We start from the raw sequence: 26,443 nt of genomic DNA, 5'->3' as shown, positions 1-26,443 counted from the left end.
GCACAAGCGACGCAGATTTCTACCAAGCCGTATTTCAGGTGTTGAGTAATCTGTGAAGCCTGGAAAGAGATCACTGAAATGACGACGCCAGGGTTAGGATTTCTTTTTGCAGCTGTGCTGCTACGAGCAGATTGGCCTGGGATGTCCGTCTGGCTGGAGGCTCGTTCAACGAGTTGCGCATTCCAGCGCATGGGAGCTGATACCGCCACAGAACCCTAGGTTCTCCATTTATTTTTACAATAACAGACGTGAAGTTGATCCTGGAAACATTTCCTTCCTGTCTCTCTCTCTCTGTAACCGGCGGTGTTTTGCAGGCTTAGCGTTGCTCTGCTCAGCAGCTATTACTAAGTGTGTTTCCTCTGAGAGGAAGGGCACGTGCATATGCAAACTCTAACACATCAAACATATTTCTGCTATTATCTTTTTTTTTTTATGCCAAGTGCAATCTGCTTGTCTCATTCATCCCCCTGTGAGCCTGCAGGCAGCCGGTGCTGCACGTCAGCGCGGGAGTACGAGCCGGACCCTTTGGCCAGAGCTGCTTGATGAAGAAGGCACCTTTGGGCCATTAGTGGTGTACACATTTCCCGTTAATGTGTTTTACTTTTACCTGCTGGGAGTTTAATTAAAAAACAAAGAGCCTCAATTTAAAGGCCATTATTATGCTAATGTAGTAAGCAAGGGATGGTGATTAAGCAGCTTTTAGAGCTGACTGGAGCTGGCCCTCGGGAGCACGAGGATGGCACTTTTTATTTGGCTTCATTACTCTCCATGAATGTGTTCTCCAAAGAGAAACGCTGATACAATGAAACAAGGTCGGCCAATGAGGTTGCTCCAAGAAACGGCGTCATCCTTACTACTTCTTGTTTCGCGGTCCACTTTCCTTACAGGTCTGAACTTCACCAGGTTTTTTTTTTTTTTCTTTTGCATCCACGACCAGCTGTCTTAAACCTGCTTTTGTCATCAGAGCCTCTGCAAGCAATCAAGCACTTGCATTAGCTGAATCCAGGGCTGCTATTTTAGGGCAGAGTGGTCAACATCCAGCCTCGGCTGCACGGAGAGGACAGCAGGGCCGTGCATAACAAAGTAATTTTCGAGACGTTCTGGTGAAGTTAAAGAGGTTTATTCATCAATGGGGAGGCCAAACATCTGGTCGTCAAATGTTCCTCCGCGTCTTCGGCTCCTCGCGCGGCTGCTGAAGCGCCGTCTTTAAAGTGAGGCGAGGAACTGCGAAGAGGACAAGGAACATTTTACGACAAATTCAGTTTCTATAGATATTTCTTGGAAGAAAACAAATGATGAGTTTAGATTTGCAGGCCCTGCAAAGTTTTATCAACTTTATCCACAGGCAACGGTTAGTTATGTGAGTGTTCCCTCTTTGAGTTGATTTTAGATATCCACTTCATAATTCATAGTGGAAATGATGACATGTGTGACACAGAGTACTTTATTCTAATAAATATCTGTCTTCATGTTTGCAACACATGGCTGTTGTGCTGCAACGTCCGCCCGATCAGCTGATCTCTGGGATAATTCCCAAACAAATGACGAGACCTGGAAAAGCTCTTTGATGTTGACACAATAACTACAGGTTCACTCCTCTTTTGGGATTATTGAGTCACAGCTGATAAATTGAACTGATAAAACAGTCTGTCTCGAATCACGTAACTCTAGCATATTAATGCTAACCTTCTCCAGCTAAGAAAATGATAAGCAGCACAGTGTTTCCTCTGAGTGTGAAAGTTTAGCATTCACATCCCGTTGATATAAACAGTTTCGATGTGAGTTGTTTAAAATAAGTAAAAACAACTAAAACTGACTGATAGTCCTCTCTGAGGATTTCTACACTTGTCTACAAACTCACAGTAATATGACTTGATATCTAACCCTGATATGACACTTTACTGCCCCTTTAATCAGGTCCCTTTGATTATACTTAGTGATGAGCTTCAAATGTATTGTTATTCCTTGAGGAAGAGGTATTTATAGGTTGAATGATCAGAATATCAATGCAGAAATTTGCTTATATTTACCCACCTTATGCTATTGTGTTTCTAATTTATGTTTTAATGATATGGCCAGATATGGTGCCTAAAGGAAATGATGTTCTGGCTTTGCCTTCAGAAGCGATTTACAGTACAAAATGTTGTCACATAAATATTAAGCTCTTACACACTGTATGTGTCACTGACACAGATAAGCAACTGATTCTAAAATACTGCAGATAGTATTTTACTCACCTGGCTTCAAATGCCAAGTGAAACACGTGGCAGGACCCGCTTTTAGATTCATTTGGATAAAAATTATCTGACCGATTGGTGGTGCTCGAAAGCATTACAATTTCAATCCCAGACGGCCAGTGGAGCTCTAAACATGACAAATTTGAAAAATGTCAGTCGTGTCATTGCAAAACCTCATCCTAATGCAGCAGCGCAAAGTGAATTCCACAACCTACATCCCAATACACGTGCACTGCTCACAACGGGAGCACGTCAAACATGACGGACACACGTTAGAAACAAGTTGTTCCCCTTCATGTCTTCAGGTTTAGACCTGCGCTTCAGACATTGCTGAATATGCTGACACACATGGCAAAATAGGAAAACACCTGCAGTGTCATTAGATTATTCTAACTCCTCCATCCTTTCAAAAGACAATTTTGTTTGCTGGTGATTATTTATTTGTTTTTTTTTCCCAAGTTTTGAATAATCTGACAAAAATTCTAATCACTGACTAGTTCAGAGATTATTGTGCAAAATGTAGCATAACTACCAGCTGTGAGATAAATGTAAAATCAACGTATATCCATCTGAGATCATATGAAGGAAGGGCGAACCAGGATAGGCTCAAGTAAAAGCCCTAACAAGTCAGTTATAATATTTGTATTTGTGTTGATAGATTTCCTTTTTCTTTTAGGTATTTGTTCTGCTTTTCATCAACAAAGTTCTCCAATATACACACACACAGCAATATTACTCTATGAAAGAATCAAACATTGAGTTATTTTAATTAAACTCTAAAAACTGAATTGAGTTTTTTTTTAATAACTGTACATGTATACTTCTATTTTTTTTCCCCCCATGATCTGCCATATAGGCCTCACACCTCACCTCTGCATGATTGGCACAGCCGCAGGTTTTCCTACCAAAAAACAAAGACACACACGCACACACGCACACGCACCCATCTTCAAAGTAATAGCTTACAGCTGCTGCCTGGATAATCCTCGTCCTCTCTTTCTTTTGAAGGGATGTGGTGACATAATGGCCCTGGCTATTCTTCGCCTAAATTGTTATGGTATTTCTCAGAGTGTTGTTCAAAAGCAAAAGGGGAGTAGGTGAGGCCGTTGCACGTGTTGGTTAAATGTGGCATGATAGCAGCCAGCAACCTTTCTCCTTCCCCCGCTTCCTTTTTTTGCTCTCTCTTTCTCCCTCTCTCATTCTTCTGCTTTTCTTTTATCCCACCCCGTCCTCCCGATGCTCGCTACTGCGGCAGAAGTAATAAATGTAAAGTCTGCAGAGGAGAAATGGCTGGCAACACGTGGTGCGAGTTTAACATGTTGTCACACTCTTAAGTTGCGCTTAATCTGCTCAAAGGGAGGATGCGGCGGGTCTCTGAAGTGCCGGGATAGAGGGGCAGAAGACGACGAGCCGAGCTCCCCTGATTGCACCTTTTGGCGGTGCAGCTCATCAAACATAAAAATACTCCTGGCTTCTGCTTATTTCACCCTCAACAGTGTGATAATCTGTCACACAGAGAGGTGATGTGAGAAAGAGCAGACGAGGGATTACAGGTATGAGATTTGAACAGAAAAAAAAAGGACGATGTAATGATTCCACAGGGGCCGAGGTATGTGCTGAGATGGGCTCTTTTTTTGTTTCCCTCATTTATGAGTCCTGTTCCAGGGAGGCCTAGGTAAATATTGACAGGTCTCTGCTTGAGATGCAGCCATTGATCCAGGCGGCGGGGTCTCATCACTCGATCTGTGCGCTCAGGTGTGGGAGGAGGAAAAAAAAAAAAGAAAAGAACCAGAACAGGAGTTATCATGCTGGTGGTCCCTCTTTGTGTTGTCCTTTTCACGCAGGCTTGACTTGCAACACCGGGCGTCCTGTTACTCAAGCAGATGAATGACTGGAAAGTGGATTTTTTTAGCATCGCTGGAGTCAGGCAGGAACGAGAAATTGGTTAAAGACGACCTAACTCGCTTCAAGTTTGATTCAGAGCCACTTACGGCGTCGTAGACGTCTCCGGAGAGCCGGGAGGTCTTTGGCGCGGCCGACGTCGTCCCCCTGCCTCTGCTCGTATGTTTTTATTTATAAAATCATAATTTACATCTCCCAGTCTGTCGCCTGCTGGCCGTGCCAGCCCAGCAGCCCCGGCCGCAAACCTCTAATCAGGTAATGTTAGGGAGGTTGAATGGCTTGCCTCCCCCCCCCCACCATCCCGGTCAACCTTCACTGCTCACACAGTGGTGTTGTTTTTAAGAGCATTCTTTAGCAGCTGAACTTGGAAAGGTATTAAAGTGGGATTAGGCTCCTCCACAATCCACTGCTTGTGTCATTCAGGGAGTTTGTGTTCCCCTCTCCCCGCTGCCGCCTCCCCGCTCCTCCTCTGTTTGATTGTGGCTAGCCGCAGGAGTGGGACCGACTGTGCCTTTCAAAGGATAGGGGTAGGGTTAAATCCCTAGTCCGCTGCTCCCTGCTAATTCTCCTTGTTCCTTAGAGAAGGATTTACTTCTGCTGCCAGCCTCTCAAAGGCCTTCTCTGCCCATCCGAAAAGTCGGCGTTGCCTTCCTGTGGAGGTGTGGTTGCCATAGGAGGGGCGTCACGCATGGCTATTCCATCTGAACCCCGCTGAGAATGGGGACCGGCGGACTGAAAGCAGGCAGAAAGTCCGGATTAGACCCGGGGACAAAGCAGGACAGGAAGATTCCAGAAGGGACGAATGGGAATTACAGCAGCAAAAATAATGCAAAGTGACAGAGAGGGGAAATAGAAAAATAATGGCTTACAAGATTAGGCCCGGAGAGGAGAAAAAAGGAAGAAAGGAGAAGGGAGCTGAATGAGAATGTTTTCATCCAGATGAGAAGATTTGAGAGAGAGAGAGAGAAAGAGAGAGAGAGAGAGAGAGAGAGAGAGCGGTCATAGGTGAATGCAGCACGCCTGACGCATCAAAACCGCTCTAACAAGTCATTTCCTCAACTTTTTGCACCCCTTTTCTGAGCCTAAGCCGCCGATCATTAGCTAAACATTAGAGTTGGAGCTGGGAACTCGTCTTGACAGATTCATCACCTCAGTTTCCCTGATCCCAGCATGTAGTTCACTAATCCCCTCTGAAAACCAGAGACACATCTCAGAATATTCAACTTTTTCCACTGGTGGAATAAGCAAAAATCTAACAAAGCCACAGAGAAATGAACCCAATGCAGACCGGTCATGTCGTCAGATTTAGTTTCAGTTGTACATATTTCAATGCAGACAAAGTCAGTTTATGTTGTCAAATGGTGAAAGGTCATCTATCTGAGGAAATTCAACCGCATCACATCATTTACTTTGCAGCAGTTCCTCGTAGAGATCATGTGGTTTCAGCAGAACGACGGGCTTCTCTCAAAAGATCATAAAACAATGTAAAAATGGCATAGATTTTGTAATCTAAATGTTCTTGCTTAGATTTTACTGAAATTGCTCACCCTTCTTGAAAATCAGTAGGTGATTTATTCATTTATTTATATTTTTTACCTTACAGCTCTTTTTAAAAATAATTATTTGTTAAATATGTAATGAAACAATCGGTGATAAAGGCAACGAATAAACTTTCTGAGGGAATCTGTTTGAAGAGGTGTGACTGACCGGACGGAGACGAATGTAAGGTGGTGAAATAGGAGTTTATCATCACTGCTTCCAAGGTTTCAGCTGAAAATGAACCTCCTGATGGAGAGCTGCTTCTACTTGAGCTTCAAAAACATCAAGTCGTGACATAGCATCCACATTACGCTGGAACACACAGCTGCTTTGTTCGGGGGATCCTGTGTACTGAAGCTTTGCACATTTTCTTCCTTACACCGCGCATGTCTCTTCAACGTGTTTTTACGCTGCAGTCGGTGTCTTTGGAGGCAGAGGAGAAGCAGGAAAAGTTCAAAACGGGAGACATTTACCAGCTGGATGAGGAGCATGTGCAGGCAAAACAAAGTCTGGGTTTCGTGGGAGGCGTTCTGCTGGCTGGGTCGCAAACCAACCACGTTCATCAGAGTATATGTCTCTTGGGGGACATTTATTTGTCCTCAAGTGTAAAAAATTGTATTCAAGTTTGTTTGTACTCAGGGGTTTCATTGTATTTTAAAGCAGTGATGTCACGCAAACCCAAACCTCAACTCCAAGCACTGCAGACAAAAGACAAAGCATCGCATGAAATCCTCTTGTGCTTTTGCTGCATTTCATTGACTGTGTTACTACAATAACTATGTAGTTGTTGTAACGGTTTAAGTAAAATTTGTGTATCGATGAAGATGATTCTAGAAATTTGTTAATAGTGATTTTTTTTTATAAATAGGCAGGATTTAGTAGGAAAGTTCCTATTTTCACGTGAAAAAAGGCCTAAAAACTGTGACATTCATTGGTCCCTGTTACCCTGTGATGTTTTACAAGAATATCAGATAATTATATATAATTATGTGGGCAACAAAAATGACTCTGGTCCCTCGTCCTTCTAAATCCGGCCCTGGATGTGATGCTTCTCTCTTTTTCTGTCGTCCAACTTCCCATCGTCTGTTTTTTTATGGACCTAACTTGGTTGTTTAGAGGACAGATCCAGGTTGGCAGGTCAGTTCAACAAGAGCGCCGCAGGTTTGAGAAGCATGCCAGCATTTCTTTCGCAGAGGATTATCCTGGAGGTTTTTCCATAGTTCAATAATAATCTTCTTAACCTATTGTAATAAATGAAAGATTAAAGGATTTTTGACCCTTGCGAGTGCCAACATTGACATCTCTGTTGTTTCACTGCTGGGAAAAAAAAAAAAAAAAAAGACTGTGATGCTCTACTTACCTTCTGCTGGAAGAAATATTATTTCAGTGGATAGACATTAAGGATGGTGCAAAAATAACAAATTAATTGCTCTTTAATTAAAAGTTAAGAACAAAAGCGTGTCGGTTCTCGGGACACGCACGCAGCTGCTCACGCACACGTGTTAACACGCACGCGCACACACACATTATCAGCACTCAATCAGTACCTATAAGTGCATTAGCATGACAACAACCATCCTTTGGTTTCCCCTCGCTCTCATATTTACACATTATATTCATCACTATCGTTCAACCCTGTCGCGAAACTGCCGATGATGTCAACTGCTCCCCTCGCCGCCTCCTGCACAATGAAATAGATGTTCACCACAAACAGATAGGCGGTTGCCAGCTGTCTCCCAGACCAGGGCAAACACAGAAGCCACTAATAAATCCAGCTTTTACAGCTGGACAAGATCAACCGCACTCCTCTGCCTTCTTGCTCCGTTTAATGTGGCTTCTTCCGACACAACAGAGTGCGAATTAAATGCCTCTCAGTCACCGATAAAACAATGCAAACATCTTTGCTGAAAGGGTATAAAAGAAGATGGAGGTGTTGTCAGGGGAATGGTGATAGAGGCGGGCGTCGCAGCGTCTAACATATCTCATCTCTGTTAGACGCAGAGATGAGATATGAACGGTAGCCAGCAATGAATCACAGTCTCAGATATGCTATCTGATGCATATAGAGAACTGTGGAAATGAAAGAAGTAAAGGTGGACCAATCAGGCTTTTCCAACGCAGTACAAACGTCCAGTTTGCTTGCTTTTTATTTATTTATTTATTTTTTATCTCTGGCCGGACCTGTCGATTGTGATTTTGACTGATTCAAACCATAACACTTAAAAGGCATTCTGCAGATGGCTGCAGATCCGATTTATAGCATTGGATCCCACAGACAATGAAAGAACACATCAAAACAAAAACAAAAAAAAATGTACATCATGCAGGTTTCATGGTTTTAGACTGAAAACTGTGAGAGTTCTTAGCTTTTAATGCAAAGAAACAAAAGAATCAGATTTTTTTTTTTTTTTTGTAGCATTCAGATTTCTGATCTTAGCAGAAAAAAGGAAAAGTTGGCTCACTCTGAAATCTGGGAAACTTCGATCAAAGAGTCTTTTGGGATTTTGTTGTTTGAAGATCGCTGCAGCAGAACCTGAACCAGCCTCTTCTTCTTCTTCTTCTTTTTTTTTTTTAGGTTTTCAAAGTTTTCCATGACTGAGCTCACTTTGGACTGATGCAGGGTTGGGTCCACCCTAGAAATTTTAACAGATGAGTTGTTGCCAAAGGAGTCACATCCCTTTGACTGCTTAAAGGGGTCAAAGAGCTGGTGTTAAAAAAAACAAAAAAAACAAAGAAAAAAAACTATGCTTTATCAAGCAACTAGAGCTTCCTTGAAGAGAGACCACAAATATGAATAGAAAAGAAATACATATAAACTATAGGTTCATCATAATATTTTGTGGGTTTTTTTTATTGCAATAGTGAGAGACATGACAATAAGATGTGATAAAAATAAAAGAATCACTCTTTCTAATGATTCTTTCTCTCCATAGAGACATAGCGTAAAAAAAATAAAATAAAACTTACGCATAATAACTTTTGAGTCTGCAGGACTTTCATTTAGCAGTGCAACTGAGCTTCAAGACGCTACATATTGATTACATGCTATTATATTTTGTATAGCTAAACTGCAAAATTTACAAATCCAGTCAGGTTATCGCAGAATGACTTTTTTTTTCAGATTATCTTCCAAAAAATAATAAATGTACAAAAATCAGCAATCTCAAAAAAAAGGCAGATGTGACATGAGACTTCTTAAACACAATACCGGTTTCTAAACTTAACTGTGAATATGTTTTTGTAGTTATATACTTCTTTCTAAAATTACGGCTTTCAAAAAGCTGCTAATTCTTTAATGCTTATATTTCTCATAAATTTAGTTTTCACTAAATATAACATTTGTCTTTCATTTGGATAGTTACGTAATTAATTAAAGGTTCGTTGTCAGTGTCCTAATTTATTTAGGTGTCAAATGTATTTTTTTTAAATTAAATAGATTTTATTATATTACCAAAGAATTGCCAAATTTGTACTTGTAAGTACAACAAATTCTTCCTTCTAACATGACTGAATATGTGAAAAGGTGAACTGTGGACAATGTTCCAGACAAACTGAGTAACTCACTAACTCAGAATTTCCATTTTGGGAAATAATAATAAAAATAAATAAAATGTGCAGTGAACCGTTCAAGCAAAACACATTTTATTTTATTTTGTTTTCTGACCTGCCTTGTAAACTCTGACACTAAAGATGTTAAGTGCATAAAATGAGACAATTTAAACGAGACATTTGTTGGAGCTGTGGTTCCTGGTTGGCAGCGGAATTGGGATTGGGTTTTTCAGTCTTGGCCCCACATACAAAAACAACGCACAGTGTGCCTTTTTTTTTTTTTTTTTTAAAGACATAGTAAACAGTATGTTTTACTCCTCCACCTTCAGGTTGTTTGCCACCAAGTGCAGCGGCTGCATGGAGAAGATCGCTCCCACGGAGTTCGTGATGCGGGCCCTGGAGTGCGTCTACCACCTGAACTGCTTCTGCTGCTGCGTGTGCGACCGCCAGCTCCGGAAGGGTGATGAGTTTGTCCTGAAGGAGGGTCAGCTGCTCTGCAAGATCGACTACGAGAGGGAGAAAGACTTACTCAGCTCAGTCAGCCCGGATGACTCAGACTCAGGTGAGGCCCCCACCACCAGGCCCCTCTCGCAGCAGGGTGAGAACAACACTCTGGTGCTATCATCATCCGGCACCGAGGTGTTGCATTCAGTGTGCTCTGCTGCACCACAGCACACGCCAACAAAGATGCCCTCCATGAGAAAACGAAGCCCACCTCACTTTATTATTGTTAGAGTGGTTTTCATAGACATCTGAGCTGCAACGCTTGCAGCCGACAGAGCTGAACTTATTTACTCCTGTGGCTCCATCTGGAGCTCTTCGATGGTTCTTCTCGCGTTCATCCGAGCGAGCAGTGCGGCTTTATACCACTGTAGGAAGTGGAAACAGGACAAAGCCAAGCCACCCCGCATTAATGGCTCTCCATGCGTGGGCAGGATCTGGTGCTGGAAAGAATTAAATTACTGTATCACGATGAGTGACAGAGGGATTTGGGGGGCCTTTCTGCAGTAAGCCTTCGCCTCCGCTCTTATCAGCCAGAGTGCTCCTCGCCTATAGACTGCACACACAACGAGGCACCTAGCCAAGCCTCGCTGTTCGCCGCCATCTGGCTTACATTTAGACATTCACAAAAGCGGGAATTTGTCAAATACATCTGTGCCTGTGTCAACTTTTGTCAACTTGTGGGAATATTTGCTCCCTGTCCTCTCTACCCTCCCCGGCCCCCACTCACCCGCCCTCATCCCTCGTTTACTCGCATCCCAGTGCATCACTCACACGAGTCTTTGGGAGTCTCTGGGATTTTCGAGGCGGAGAGAATCTTGACACGAGCAGAGGTTAACCTCGGCATGTCGGGGACCAAACGGAGGTTTTGGGTTGAGAAATGTAGAAACATATCAGAACCAGATGACAGGAGACACTCGGCCGTCGTGTGAGAGCCTCCGTTTTCAGCCGGGAGAGCCCGAAAATCAGTAACAGCAATGCTGGTTCAAATATGAAAATACTTTTCATTTTATTTTTTTTTACTTTGTTGTGTATGAACAATTGAAGGTTTAAAAGCTACTTGTCAGACGTTTTTTTTTTTTATCAAAATTCATCTGACCCACCTTTTTCACTCAAATTGATGCCAATGGATCAACATGTCATTGTCATATTTTTATTTTTTTTACATTTTTTGGGGATATGAATTGTTTATTAATCAGACAAACAACAAAAAACATACATGATATTGCATGAGGCAGTTTTTTATTGGAATGCATCTATGTGCCTTTTTTTGGTTTTGTCTTTTTTATTCACGGTTTACAACAATGTTTTACATGTAATCTGTTGAGCTCTAGCATAACGTCTAAGGCGTATTTAAAATCAGTGGGAATTTGGAAAAAACGAAAAGTGTATTTTGAACTTAAATGCTTCAGAATTGTTTTTCCACCACAGTTTGGTTCACTACAAATATGGCACTACAGTTTCTCTCTTCTTCTTTTTTTTTTTTTGTTGCAGTAGGACAACAACAATATTTGTATCAATTATGGTGCTAACCCACCTTGAAAACACTCAAGGCTGAAGTGTTGGATTCAAATGTATATTGTTATCTGGAGACTTTAACTCTCTTTCCTGTTGAGCTTTTTTTGTTGTTAAATTGGACTAATTTTGACCCCTGATCAAACCAAAATAACAGAGTGACCTCTTGCTATTTGTTGAGTTCAAATAACCAATTTTCCTCAGGGCAATTTATGAGAAGAAAATGCATTTAAATTATTGATTGTCAAAGCCTCTTGTGATGTCATCAAAACAGAAAGCAGATTTTGCAGATTTTTCTGTCGGGAAGTTTTTAAAAGTGTTATTTTGTGATTTTTTGTAGTTTTTGTTGAAGGTTTACCCTTTATATTGAGGAGAAATACACCAAGAGATAAATTTTTTTTTAATCAATCAAGACCTAAAGTAGTTGTATGCTGCTGTCCTTTGGTACAAGAGAACTTGATATTTGTCTGTTTTCTGATAAAGGTTCTACTTTATGAGCTTCAAGAACACAAAACAAATCGAATACAAGATCTGTCACAGCAGCCTTAGTCCGCCTTTAAAAGCTACAAAGTCAAATTTAGTTTTCCTAGAGATGCTTTCCCAACATGAGCCCACGTTGGTTTTTCCGTGGCACTCATGAGGTGAGTTTTCTTATCAGAGACTGATTTAGTTTAAATTAGGCAAAGCTGAGAGCAATAAATTACTAATGACAGAGTAAAGAAAGAAAAAAAACAAGATCATTTTTCAGTATGCTCTCCGCATGCTTCTGAACTTCTGATCATGCTGTATTTTTTTTTCTTTTGTACAAGAGTGATAAAGTACCAAACACATGTGTCTTGTTTGATTCGTCGTTTGTTCCTCACCCGACATAGTGGAATAAAAATATACATTCATCAGCCGTCTGTCAACAACTCAAAGCCTGAGCTTTGTCCGAATTTGGGTTCATTTTGGCGAAACGATGCTCTTCTTTTTTTTTCTGCAGAGAAAAGTGACGATGAGGAGCTAGACATCAAGCCAGAGAAAGGAATCGGGAGTCAGGGCAAAGGGGACGACGGGAAGGATCCGAGGAGGCCCAAGAGACCGCGGACTATTCTGACCACTCAGCAGAGACGGGCCTTCAAGGCCTCCTTTGAGGTCTCCTCCAAACCCTGTAGGAAGGTAAGACGCAGCACACAAAAACTTCCACCACAAAGTGGGATTTTTATTTTCCTTTTTTTTTGGAGTTAAATGTTACTGTAGGACTTAAAAGCCCTACAGTAGTTTGACATATAAAATCCCCAAATTAAAAAAAAAAAAAAAAGTAAATTCTCCTCCACCTCTGAGCCGAGCTTTGAAGTGGAAAGCTGTTTTCTGTTCGGCGTTGCCGAGGCAAGGCAGCAGTAACACAGTCCGTCTGCATCAAACGTCACACTGAGATGAGGGGGTCGGGGGTGGAGGGGTGTCTGCATGACTTCAGCCCTGAAACACTAACACAGGAGCAGCAGTTTCTCAAGAACCTTTAGGAACCAATTAGCAATAGGCCCAAAAAAGACAGCACCATTCAGGTCACTCCAATCAAATGAAAAAAAAAAAAAAGTTATATATTTCTTCTTTTTGTGTGGGATGGTAACAGTATTTCTTTTTTTTTTTTTTTTTTTTGTCTTTAGGTGAGGGAGACGTTGGCTGCAGAGACGGGACTCAGTGTTCGAGTGGTCCAGGTGTGGTTTCAGAACCAGAGAGCTAAGGTGAGAGACATCCTACACCAGTTTAAAATCCGACTCCCCCCCACCCGAAAGAACAGCTCCGTTCTGTTTTCGCCACTAAATCACCACAACTATGCGTGTGTTCAACTTATCGCCGCATTCCTCTCGCGAAATGCAGAGAACGAGAGCGAAGAGTTGCAAATCTCGCTTTGTCCTGCATTAAATGTCTACGCCCTCCTCTTTGCTGATGATTATCTCGCGAAAACCTTTGATACTCGACAACGAGGCACGCTGAGATAGAGATTTCAGGCGGTTCACGCAAGGGTGAACAGCGAGGAGCATCCTTTTTAAATTAAAGACAGCATGTTAGTTTTGGGAGTTCTTCACAACTTTGACTCCTTCGTTTCAGATGAAGAAGTTGGCAAGAAGACAGCAGCAACAACAAGAGCAGCAGAATTCCCAGCGGCTTGGCCAAGGTACGACCTTCATATTCTCTGCACCAACGGTGGCAAATGTTTTCCTACTCCTTCAACCCTTTTTATTTCTTTTTTACAATTTGAAACATCCATGCAACATAGAACCATCCATTACTCTCACACCCCTGAATTAAATTAGACAATATCCCGGCTGACAGAACATTGTTCCAGCCATTAACTGAAAATGGTAATGCTATCATACATGTGCAAACTTGGAAAGATGCCGCTGCTTTGACGGGAGGATCTGTCAGAAGAACAACTGCTAGACATGGAGCAAGAAAAAAAAAGCTACATGCAGCCTGTTTACAAAGTTATAACAAGCAATATCGGACTTACAGCAAACATGTAACTCTGCTGAGATGAGACCAAAATGAGACATTTTAACCTACATGCAGAGAGGTTTGTGTTGATGCAAAGAGGCAGCAACATCAGTACGGATTTGGAAGCTCATCAGAGTTGATGGGAGTATGGATGTTGGTAGAGTTGTGCTTTAACCATAATAGTTTATGGTTAAAGCTAAATAATTTTAATCACAAGCTAAAACTATTTTGCTCAGGGGAGCCAAATGCAAATGCAATCCACTCTGTTCAGATTTTTTTTGTAAAAACGTATTGAAAACTAAGTATTCTTTGCATTACTCCTTGCGGCTAATATGCCTATCTTTTTCTAAACTTAGATCACAGTAAAATGCAGAGATGTTTGTGTTTTCACTGTGACAAAATGCGAAAACTGTTTAAGGATGCGTGTATTTGCAAAGCGCTTTTTAATTAATCTGATAATATTAAACAATCAAACTATTTCGAGTTCTGATGTTTGGAAACCAAGAGCTCAGAAATGCCTCATTACGTAGCTGTGTTGCACTCTAATCGAATTTGTGTTCAGTGATTACGCAAGGATAACAGATTGCAAACACGTCAGCGGGTAAACAACAGCGCCACAGAACAAAGTTGGAAATTGTTTTCCTGAGGCAAACAAAATAAATGACAGACATCATTTTGTAAAACCGCTGGAAAGTGAAACGTGGGGGGATGGGCTCGAGTACCGAGGCTTTGTGTCCCTCTTGACACTCAGTCAGCCAAAAGCAGTGTTTGTCAAGGGGAATTGTGGCAGTACTACTGTAGGTTACCATGGAAATGCTAACACAGAGACAGGCGAGCAATCTAAGGTATTGGATAGTCGTAGGAGCTTTTCTCAAAAGCAACCGCAGTAGGCAAACAGAGACGGCCCAAAGCGAAAGAACCCTAACCAGCTGTTTTAGACTCTATTCCAACAAGGGGCCCCCAGTAGCACCAGAGTTGTCTATCATATAGACAACTCTGCATGTGTTTTTTTAAATATATGGAAACTTGGTATGATAATCAATGTGTGTAGATTTGTTGTCATGATTTTGTTAGAAAGTGCTTGAAAATGAAAAACGTGTTATCACAAGTTGAAGGTAATCCACTTGAACTGAAGCCAGCAGCAAATTGTCAACTTAATAGGATTTAGCTTAACCAATAGCTTAACCAATGAGGGTAATGACCTGATTTAGTTCCTTTCTGAATTAGTTCATTTTCACTTAGATTTTACTTCCACAAATTTAACAACTGCTCGTTGTTGTATCACGTCACAGATGAATTACGATCTTGAAAGTGAACACACAGTCAGTGCAGTCAGATTGTCGCCGCTTTTAAACTTTGAAGCTTTTTTAATTGGACTGAAAATAATGTCTCTTAAAGTTCAAAATACAGGATACTTATATCAAAGGCTTTTATCTTGAAGCTTTGTAGTAACTACTGTCTCTGGCTCTGCCATTTTAAAATGGAGTTGGTAATCATAGAAAAAGTGTATCTAGGAATCCTTAAAACTGCAAATCCGATAGAAATTCCAGTATGAGTGATGCATCTGTGATAGTTGCGCAAATCGGCCTCACTATCTTTTTTATACAGAATATATGTCGTAAACAGTGAAGTCAATCTGCTAAGATGTTTCTCTAAGTATTCTGTGTTATTGTTGAACGGGATAGTAACTTAGAAACAGCCCTGCTGCTTTCAACCGCATCTTTTCATGCTCACCTCAGCTGCAGACAAGAGCACAAACTACCAATAATTATGTCAATAATAGGAAATAATGATGGCTTTTCCTGAAAAACAATGTTTCTTAAAGGCCAAATTCTGTTTAATGATTTCCATCCTGTACTTAGTCAATACTGAGAATTATTATCAAGATAAGGAAATATGTTTTTCATATCTTTATGTATCCACACTTTCAACGTAAAGCCATCAATGTACAACTCATAGGAGATGGATCTGATTTAAGCAAGACACAACTGGTTATTATGTAGTTCTAAAGCACAGTCATATTTAGTAAACTAGAATATGTGTTGAGAAGAGGTTTGTTTGCCAGACCTTTAAGCAGGCATTAAAACTACTTTTCATGAAACCCAAAAATGTGTTGTTTTTTTTGTTGTTGATCCATTGCAATATTCTGATCTTAAATATCATTTGAGGTGAACGTGTGCGGCGCACAAAACGTCTGGATTGAGGAAAACTACCTCAAAGTTTCATTGTCATTAAACTTGAGATATCTGCTGAAAAAAAAAGTATCAAAAATTGTTACAAATGAACAAAAAAATGAATAGAAAATTGTCATAATTAAGATAAATTAAGATCTTGAAAACATCAGTCAGTGTGTAATTAATCTATGTAATGTGGTTCACTTAGTGAATTGAGTTACTGCCTTAAAACAATATCCAGATCCATTCAACATGCCTGTGATAATGGTTGGTTATGGTAGATGGATAATGCATACAGTCAGTGCAAAGAGGATATTACTTACGGCGAGAAACTATTTGTTTTTTTGGGACCCAACTGTTTTGGACCGACACTCGTTATGTCTTTTTTTCCCCCTCTTCATTAAAGTTGTTTTATGTAAGTACTGTGCATGTTTTTGGTTTTTCCGTTCGTTGCAGAGGTGATGTCCAATCGGATGGAGGGGATGATGAACTCCTTTACACCGCTGGCTCCCCCTCAGCAGCAGCTGGTCACCATGGATCAGAACGGCTACAGCACAGACCCGTTCCAGCAGGGGCTCACCCCCCCACAGATGCCTGGGGACCATATGAACCCATATGGTGAGCATCCCAGAGCTACACGGCTCACATACACACACAAGACGAACACATGCCCGTCCCGTCATCAGCCCCACGGCTCCTCTGTGTGGGACATGTTTCCTTGCCACAGCTCCCTGATTTAAGCCGCTCTCCGAGAGGAGCGAGCAGCATCTCCTCCCACATGAGATAACACAACTGTTCCCATAAACTCTTGGGGTTTGAAGTGTGCTTTCAGATCTGTTTAATATGGTTTCAACTCCATGCCTCCACTTCTAAGAGATGCCTTGTCACTGATGATGTTTCCTAATGTCGGCAGAAACATGTGGCTTGGCGTAGACCGCCTGAGATGCACTGCAGTCCGAGGAGGGTGAGATAATGGAGCAGAAGTGGGAAAACAACAAGCCTCCGATTTCTGTTTGAATTAAAATGCAAATAGAGGCCGGGCAGGAAAATGAGTCAATCAATGTTTGAGTCCACGGGATGTAACAGGAACAGCACATTTCTGAGTGATGTCCTCAACGTGTCCCAGTGGGACCATTTCCCGAAGTTCATAACTTCCTTATAATTTGCTTCCATTTAGTTCTTCGCGGCAGTAAGAAACCAAATCCCTCGTCTCATCACTCTCCTTTGGTTTGGGGAACAGAACAATATTGGCAAGGCATTAAAAGATATCTCTCAAAACGCTGTCCCCATTTTGTGCAACACTATCATTAAGATCCAGAGTGTAATAAAGTTAACTATTCCCCCCAGAGAAATAACACATTGAGGTTTTTATGAAAGGCGTAAACAGTTGCTGTTAACCAGATCTTTTAAGAGGGTGCCCCTTGTTTACATGCTCCCTCGCTGTCTTTCAATCGTCCCAGCGAGGGCAGCAAAAAGTGAGCTTTGATGATATCTAACAAAAGTCTTCTCGCAATTGTGATGACACACAACAGCTATTTCTCAAAGTGACTATTAGTAATTATAATTCTCCAACTCTGCTATAAATCTTAAATACAAGGTTGCTGTGATTTTATAGTCATAGCTCAGTGTTGTTATTTATTTATTATTTTGTCTGATGTCTCTCCCCTCTAAATGGGCAATGCTGGTATCAAGATTGTGCAGCTTCAGAACCACCAATGTCCATGTTTCACTGTTCTGCTTTTCTACTGAGTTCCAAAACTATATTTATATAGTTCTGATTCACAACAAACAACGTCTTAAGTAATTTTCAAGACAGATTAAATTTCTGTGCATACATTCCAATTTGATCCAGGTCATAAAATAACGTCGTCAAGTTCTGTTTATTATGCTGCTTGGTAAAATGTTTTCTATTTAAGGAAACCTGTAGTCGATAGTTTCAAGTTGCTGACTTTTCAGCAATCCCTCCTTCTGAACGGGCCTGTGCACAGAGGGCCGAGTATGGAAATGTATCACCATCTAAGCCAGGCTAATGATGATTCATTAAACTCAGGTGCAGGGTGCTTGAAACTAAAAGTGAAACCCATGGCATAACCTACTTTCTGGTTACTTTCTTTTCTAATTTTCTAAACACAAAGGAACCCTCATAGAGAAAGAGATTTCTAGAAATCTCCTCTATTTTTAGACAGCTGGTAGATTTTTAAAAAATAAAAAAGAGAAAGAGTGTGCCCTGTGTTGATGCAGGTGAGCATTATGAATTTCACACCTTTTGTCTCTACACAATCTTGAGGAAAAACTGAAAGCACTCCAAAATTGACATGTCTTTCAAACATTTTACAGAACTTTAATTTCTTCTAAACCCACTTCAGTTCCTCATGTTCGGGTCTGCACGACAAGTTCCACTCAAAACGCCAACATAGATGGAAAACATAAGAAACAATGTGACAGCAGCTTGAAATGTTCCTGCATACCATTCCACAGAATCAGAGTGTGTTACTGAGATGCCAAGTCAAAGTGCAGAAGAGGAAAGATCTTAGTTCAGTTGGAAGGAACTAAATGTTTCTCCACACTCCTGCTCAGCTGGCACATTTTATTCTTGTTTACAAGAAAAATAAAAGTAGTCATGTTGCAAGCGGCATGCCTGTCATGTCAGTGAATATTAGATTGTTTTTCTGGTGCTACTGAATTGTATTTTTTACTGTTCTGCTCTTGATAGTTTGCTTAATAGTGCTTGAAGACTGCTACTAAATTTAGTGTATATATGTATTTATGTTTTTTATAGTTTATGTATTTAAAAAATATATCTAAATATCACCCATATTGAAACTGTCCTTATAAATGTTTTAGTAGTAGTATGAAATATTGCTACTTTTCTCTTAATTAATCACAACATGCTATGCATTTTTAGTTAACACCTCGTGAAATTTTTTCAATCTTACTCCAGAACAGGCTTGCTGTGAATTCTGATGACTGATCGCACCACGTCCTCTCTTCACAGGTAACGATTCTGCGTTCCACGACATAGACAGCGACACATCTTTAACCAGCCTCAGCGACTGCTTTATGGCGTCCTCAGAAGTGAACTCCATGCAGGCCCGCGTGGGAAACCCCATCGACCGCCTCTACTCAATGCAGAACTCTTACTTTGCGTCATGAAAAAGAGTGAAGCAAAACTTGTCAGCATTAAAAAAAAAAAATTAATAAACAGAGAGAGAGAAGAAAAAAAAACCTGCCCATCTCAACCTGCGCCGCGATGGCCTGGGGCTCCTACGCTACTATGGACATGAAGAGACGACCCCTTCCAGCAGCTCCTGGTGACGCACGGAAGCTGACGAAAAGATAGCTAAACCACTTTGATGTAGGAGAGTGAAGAATGGTGGGGACTTACACAAGACTTAAATATTCTTAGAGATTATTTGGTAGGATTGCTTATTCCTCACTCTTTTCTTTGTTCACTTAAAGAAAACAAGTAGATACGGAAGCCACTGATGAAAACCTGTCAAACCAAATAATACGCTGAGTTTATACAGTGCATGATCAATTGTAAACTAACTTTTTGTAAGCCCCTCACCGCCCTCCCCCTCCCTTCCTGGTTATGATGTGGTGTTTGGACTATTTCTTCTTCACACTACATGGACTTCCATGTTCACCGTTAGCATTCGATCACTTGCCATAGATTTAGGTATTGTGTTAATAGTATATAGATGCAGCATGTCTGCAAGAGTGACTGTACATTTGTGTGTGTATGAGCGTTTGTGACGAGAAAGAATTGTGTAGAGGAGTAAAAACTAAAAAAGAAAAAAAAAATAAATAAAATAAAGAGGCGGACGTGTAGGATCAGTGAACTGTAAATAGTTTCCCCGGACAAATTGGATGTGCATGTTAGAAATGGAAAGCATTCTATTTATTTAACTATAACAGGCTCTTGAAGGTACATATTAAACGTGAAAAGCTTTATTTAAAAAGGACAGCTTTTTTTGGAGCAGTTAGTGAATTCACAAGAATCACATCGCATCTGTATGCCATTTTTGAATATGAAGATTAACCCTTACGTTTATTTTTTGTTTTGTTTTTTTTTCCTCCCAGCCAAGCTGTAAAATGAGCAACATAGCTATTTATTTCATACAGACCTTTTTTTTTTGTGTCATTGTCCGATGTACATTCTCAAAATGTTCAAGTTGCTAATTGACCAAAGTTGACTGGTTTTACGAATAAACAATGTCTTTTTTTTCCTGATAACATTAAATAAATGCCATCTGTGACCATTTACATGTTAATGGTGTTAGCCCAGTATTATTTGTGTGACTGAAGAGCTCTATTAAAGGTCTTCCAATATGTCAGAATATTTTCATTTCTGGTATTGGTGAAGCTGTCATGTCAGGAAATGATATGAAATATTCCCCTTCATTTTACATTGGCATTCAACATAGAAAAAAAAAACAGATTCCTTTACTTTTCATCTGACTTACAAGGTAAACACACAATAATCAAGCTATCAGGGTGGTAGCTTGATTATTGTTGTCTGCCTCACAGAGCTTTCAGAAGTCATAAATCAATCCATTTAGTCAGTCGTTGGCCTAAACACCGAAGCGGGTTTCTGCTCCGGTGTGTGACACGTCCGTACGAGAAGGAGCATATAGAGGAATAAATATTTCACGCAGCGCTTGTGAGGTCAAGGAAGTTCAGGTGACACACCAATACAGCTGCACACTCCACCTATAACCCTGAGGGCTGTCAGGCGGCTGACTTGAAGAACCATCTGGGAGCTCTAGCTCTCTCTTGACAGCTTTTCATGTGGACAGGCAAGCGCCCGCCCACTGTCTGAGTAGTCACGTGCGTAAACTGACAACGTTGGTGCTGAAGATGTTTAAATAACTCATTCCACACTAACGCACTGATTTTAAGGTAGCGACAATGAAAACTGTGACTGGGATAAGGATGAGTCACCACTGCCAGTCTTGAACAGCTACAGTAGATTGAATTGGATTTGACTTGGATAATAATGCTCAGAGTTTGTGTTCTAGCTACTTTGGGACTCATTATTGTTTTGGTGCTAACGATGGTAGCAATACAAGCTGGTAAAAGTCTATTTTGTTTCATCTGTCCGAACACTAAAGGAACATGTAGTAGTACCATGTGTATCACTGGGAGATACACGTGGTAATAAGAGTGTTTGCATTGACCGCACAAAAAGTATGCACTGGCTATCTTGAAATACAAGCAAAACTATGGGAACACAAAAACATTTACTAAAAAAAGAGCACTTGATATCTGTTCAGTTTGTTAGATCCATACCAGATGCCAAGTAGCAAATGTAGGTCTGAGTTATAGGTGTTCAAGCTGCCAAACATTTCCTACATGATCATGAAGAACCACTTGTTGCTGCCATTGTAGCACACAATCAGTTTGCATTTAGCTGAGTAAGAAGTGTCTCAGTGGCATTTCATCACTGTTGGATGTGGGCCCTCTGTAATTCATACAGACAAAAAATAGGATTATGTAGCCTGGAAATATGCTGGCTAGCTAGGACGTGAGCTAATTCTGAATTCATTTTGGTTTTTATTTTGTTTTTTTTCCATGAAGTCGGAGCTGGAAACATCCCACCTAAGTTTAGTTCTGTATTTTTATGCATGAAGATCAAACCTCCAATTCCACCAATATTGGCAGTTTAGCACCAGATGCACAGTGATAGTGATTCACCGTCCAAAAATAGTTGGGCCTTGTAGCTTGACTGCTATGTAATACATGAGCTAAATAGACAAAATAGCTTTGTGTGCATACACGTGTCCCTTTGTACAACATGGGCTCCAGGAGGACAATAGGCGGGTATGCATCAGGTTTCTTGTTTATATAAGGATTAATCTGTGAAAGACGGAGTAAACACGAATTACAAAGAATCCCATTTACAGTAAACATAGATAGGGCTGCCATGCACACGTTGTGTTTGTGTGGAACGGACAGTACAATTGGCTTAAACTGGTCCTTTTCAAGGCAGCCAGGTGAGATTACAGAGAGGTGTTTTGGTGGAGGGAAGGACTGAAGACCCTACGGCGGACAACGTCGAGATAAAGTGAGCGTAGAGTGAGGAGCCAGGAGAGAACTACACCTCTGCAGCTAAGCTACGAGCCTTCAGTGTTTACTCCTTGCTGCAAAGGAGTAAAACCACCTCGGTTGCGCTCATCTAATAACTGCTAGATTTCAGCGTCACATAGCCAAGAGAAATTGTTCATATGGGCAGGAATGTCTGGGACCGGCTACTGAGAACTGCAACTGAAAAATTGGTAATGGTGGAAGTATTCATCATGACAGAGCTCCCGACTTCAAACATTATTGTCGGACTAACGAGGATGTTGACATAACGTACTGATGTAGACGTTCTGGCCAAACTGAAGAATGGGTTTGGCTATTTCAAACCAGTTATTACAGAACAGTCTGTTCTTGGCTCCTGTTTGCACCATTGTTACCAACATAAAAGTGCAAATGACTCAATCTTGTAGGAACACTTTAAATCTCTTTTCTGCAGTAGATAGCTTTGATAGATGTTAACCACTTAACCGTCATTGACCAGTGACTGTGGTCAATGGTGAAGGAGTTTCGCCCAGCCACCTGCTTTGAACACATCAGTCACTTAAAAGTTAGAAAACCATCAGCTTTTACAGGTTTCACTTTTAGTTAAAAGTCCCAGTTTACTCATACCTCCTGTACAGACATGCAGCAACATTGAAACGATTTTTCTTTCTTTATTGCAGCTGCATTAAACAGTACTTAAAGTAACTGCTGAGCTCACTGCACAGGTTCACCACATGGTTTGAATCCAGCGACTAAACTGGCAACGGAAGAAGGTTGGTGTTTGTATCTGCTGAGTCATCACTGTCTTTATTTGGCAATTCTGGATCGTTATTCTGCTGAAAGTGATCCAAACAGTTTTCAATTTTCTGGTAGTGTCTACCAGCTTTTTTCTGTTCTCAAGAGTTTATCACAGGCTGTTCTCTAACAAACTTCACAAAGTCTTTTAAAGGGAAACAGGGCCCCATTGTCACATATCTACACCTGGGTACCCTTGACCATGCCTTCTGTTATACTGAAAGCAGTAGACGCTATACAGAAAGTCAGTCACAAATACCACAAGTGACCAATCATATCATTTCTCTAAGTGGGTGGGTTTTGTAATCATGTTAGTGGCAAATTCTGTACTTTGTGATCTTAATCTCACCTAACAAAAGCTCATAATTCTGGTTAAGAATTCTGGTATGTTTGTGTTGGTAGGGCATAAAAAGTTTTGTTGTTGTTGTTTGTTTTCTCTGGTATGTGGCCCAAAATCCAGGATACCCCTGCAGTTAGTAGGAGAAATATGAGTTATTGTGTTATTTGTTCCAGTTCTTGGTGCTCACAACCTGTTGTCAACTATTGCTCTGACTCACATGGGAAGCTTTGAGATACTCTGATTCACTTCAACCTTCTTCTTTCGTTTGAGAGACAGGATCTGATCATCTCAATTACTTCTGAAAGGAAAATCAAGCAAGCACATGTTTACATACATGTACAACCTTATTTAGTTTGCCAATCCCAGTAGTCTGGGTTTATCTCTTGCTCAAGTCCACTTTGAAGTCCTGTTTCTAACTTGCAACCACAGCATAACAGTTCAGTATATCTACCTCATTTTTAAAATGCAGTAAAACTTGGATAAACTTTGAATTTACACAGGAAGCAATACTGAGTTGTCACCAAATATTTATATGCGCTGTCTGACATTAGAGCAGCTGAGATGATCAAAAATGATTCTGTTTTCTAAATGACAGAAATATTGATTTATCTTTTCAAAATTTGGTCTGATTAGAATTAGAATTGCCTTTTACTGTATGACTTGGGCCAAATTTAGGTCTGTTCCTCTTGGCAGAAATTGTGAAAGTGTCAGTGTTTAAGCCAGCCTTGCCCATACACACGTTTTTTTTTTTAAAGATTTCTTCAAACATTTTCTTCAGCACTGAATTCTGCATCTTTGCAAAAACCAACTTTGCTGTCTTTAAACCACCTTGTGTCCAATTTGGTGGTATGCTTACTCTGGATTTACACTTCATGCGCCTTTGATCCGTTCCGCCACACACTTGGCTTCAGTTACATGGTAAAAGCTGATAGCTTATATTATAAATATACCCACATATTCATTAAAATGTTTCTGCCATCCGCCAAAAGTTGAATTTGTTCTAATTTTGCTGGTTGCTGAAGCAAAGGTGCGGCGCACTGCACCACCGTAATGGTTTTTTCCACTCCACCTGGCCTGACGATCCAGCTCAGTACAGGACTCGTTACATTATAGATAATAATCCTCTTCCTGACATCTTGCCATATTTCTTTTGATATTTCCATAGTGTCCCACAAATAAGTAGTATGGTACTGTTTAAAAACTAAAATTTTGCGTTAAATTTGTCAGAATAATGATATCAAGATCTAGACTCAAGATTTCAACAAATTCTCTTGAAAAAGTTGTAAACTAAGATACAAAAAGTGTGACAAAGAGGTTAACAAGCATTTATTTATTTATTAATGAAAGGTGCATGGAAATATGCATGTAAAGATTCATAAATCCTAATGTAATGACGTTCTCATTCGGAAAAGGCCACTAGCTTTGCGCATGTAGAGCTATATTAGATTTGTCTATGCTCTAAACTCAGGTGTTGAATATAGAGAAACAGGGGAAGGAGACTGGAGTGAATCAAATTTACAGATTTCAAAATGTTTATTGGATTAGCCGTTTAGGAGGCGTCCCTTTACACCTCCTGCTTTCTTTCTTTCTTTTTTTTTTTTACCACTGGCTTCCGACTTCGCACAGTTCATGCCCCAAGTCAAGAAAACTGTCAAGAAAATGAATGAAAGTCATCTATGCTGCCACTTATTCACTGGCTCTCAGTTGGACGTGAATCCACTGAAGAGGCTGAGGTAAGTGTGGCCTCGATATGAAAACAGCCACCCCCGAAACCTGAGCTGGAGACACACAAACTCACAGCAAGCCGAGAGTCGCCCTTCAGAGCTCTGTTCACACATTTACTCTTCTGCACTTCTGGCACCACAGAGGAAATGAGTCTAGTGACAATATTTTCATTAGATAACCAAAATCCTGAAATTTTCCAACCAGAGACACAATTGTAAGTTTGTGATTCAGTTACACCGCTAGCCTCTCTCGCCGAGCACATGGAAAAACACATGGAGCTCAGTTTATTGTTGGGGGTAATTTAAAGCAAAATTCTGAGTGGCTAGCTAATAAAAGCACAGCATGAACTGGGGCAGAAGCTGCACCCTCTCTTCATCAGATCCATTTCACCAGGCCGTGCAACATGTAGTTTCAACCGGCCATTGTCTTTGGATTTATTGTAGCTGTAATTGACATTCCAAATTGGCATTTCTCAACAGTGCATTCACAACAGACCAATATTACATTTTAACTAACCCAACCCAATTAATTGTTGCCTTGCCAAGCCTTTCAGACACTTGTGGCTTCAGCACAGTCTAGATTTCTTTTCATGATTTTGCTGGGTTCACAGGAGTTCACAGCCAGTCTCCAGTGGGAACCGGGGGGAGCTTATGGGTGTTTTCATTGGGCATTTTCCATGCCGTGTGGTTAATTGTTAAGGGAGACTTTTAACCAACGTCTGACACATATTCTTTGAGCCTCGAGGGCCTGTGTATAATCAAATCAGAGCCTGTACCGCAGTTCGGGCCGTGGTGAAGGGGTCGAGCCAAACATCCAAGCATGCCCTCACAGCAGCGTCATACTTTGTTCTGTCAGTCAGAAACATGACACACTCCTGCCACTGGGTGAGGTGTCATTTGTCTGCTACGGATCCAACAAAGAAAGGGGATTCTACTAAAAGATGCTGCCACTCTGAAACATTTTTGTTTTCCTTTTTTGTGGAAAAAAAGACTAAAGTTCTTGACATTCACACCAGTTTTTTGAAGAACAATTTCTCTTTATTTAGGAAAAAGGCTATCCGTCAGGGCCAATTTGATTTCACTCCTCTAAAAGGATACAAACATCCATCTCACATGTGCCTAAAACATCTTGATGATCCTCAAGACTACTCTGTAGATTCACAAGACCAAGCCAGAACTTTTTGGAGGGTGTGTCCCGTTACATTGACACAGCATGCCAGAAAACATCGTACTGACCGTAAAACACGGTGGTGGTGGTGTGATGTTCTGGGGCTGCGCTGCTTTCTGCAGCACCTTAATGAAGGGCTGTAATTGAATGAACATTGAATCCTCTCTCGACCCAAAAAAAAATCTGATGGTCATCGTTTTTGACCTTAATGTAACGTTGACTTGGGTTATATTAAAAATTAGAAGAGCACCTTTGAGGAAACATAACAACAACCCAGCAACATTTCCCAGTCACATTCCTTCAAAGTTTGCAATGAGATTTGTCTGGTAGATTGAGATAAAAAAAAAAGGAAAGGAAACCACAGCAAAGTCTGAAGTGCGGTCAAGGTGGACTCAGTTAAATTATCCCGTTCTGTGGAAGCGGTGACCATTTGAACTTCTCCTCCTGAGACATGT

At 40.8% G+C, this 26,443-nt stretch overlaps 1 protein-coding gene across 2 annotated transcripts in view; it reads left to right on the top strand.

The window, feature by feature from the left end:
* Positions 1-20,161, top strand: part of lmx1bb (LIM homeobox transcription factor 1, beta b) — a 63,270-nt gene extending 43,109 nt beyond the window's left edge. For both annotated transcript variants that reach the window (XM_055050598.1, XM_055050597.1), the window contains 6 exons: positions 9,557-9,789; positions 12,226-12,401; positions 12,890-12,967; positions 13,335-13,401; positions 16,352-16,513; positions 18,891-20,161. In XM_055050598.1, coding sequence (XP_054906573.1) covers positions 9,557-9,789; positions 12,226-12,401; positions 12,890-12,967; positions 13,335-13,401; positions 16,352-16,513; positions 18,891-19,048 — 874 coding nt within the window. In that variant the 3' untranslated portion in view covers positions 19,049-20,161. The remainder of the gene's footprint in view (positions 1-9,556; positions 9,790-12,225; positions 12,402-12,889; positions 12,968-13,334; positions 13,402-16,351; positions 16,514-18,890) is intronic.
* The last annotated feature ends 6,282 nt before the right edge of the window (positions 20,162-26,443 follow it).

The sequence above is a fragment of the Poeciliopsis prolifica genome, unplaced genomic scaffold (genome assembly GCF_027474105.1).
Source record: "Poeciliopsis prolifica strain line A6 unplaced genomic scaffold, Auburn_PproV2 SCAFFOLD031, whole genome shotgun sequence".
In the NCBI taxonomy this organism is placed as follows: Eukaryota; Metazoa; Chordata; class Actinopteri; order Cyprinodontiformes; family Poeciliidae; genus Poeciliopsis; species Poeciliopsis prolifica.
Note: the sequence above shows the minus strand (reverse complement) of the source record. Positions and strands in the feature narration are given on the sequence as shown.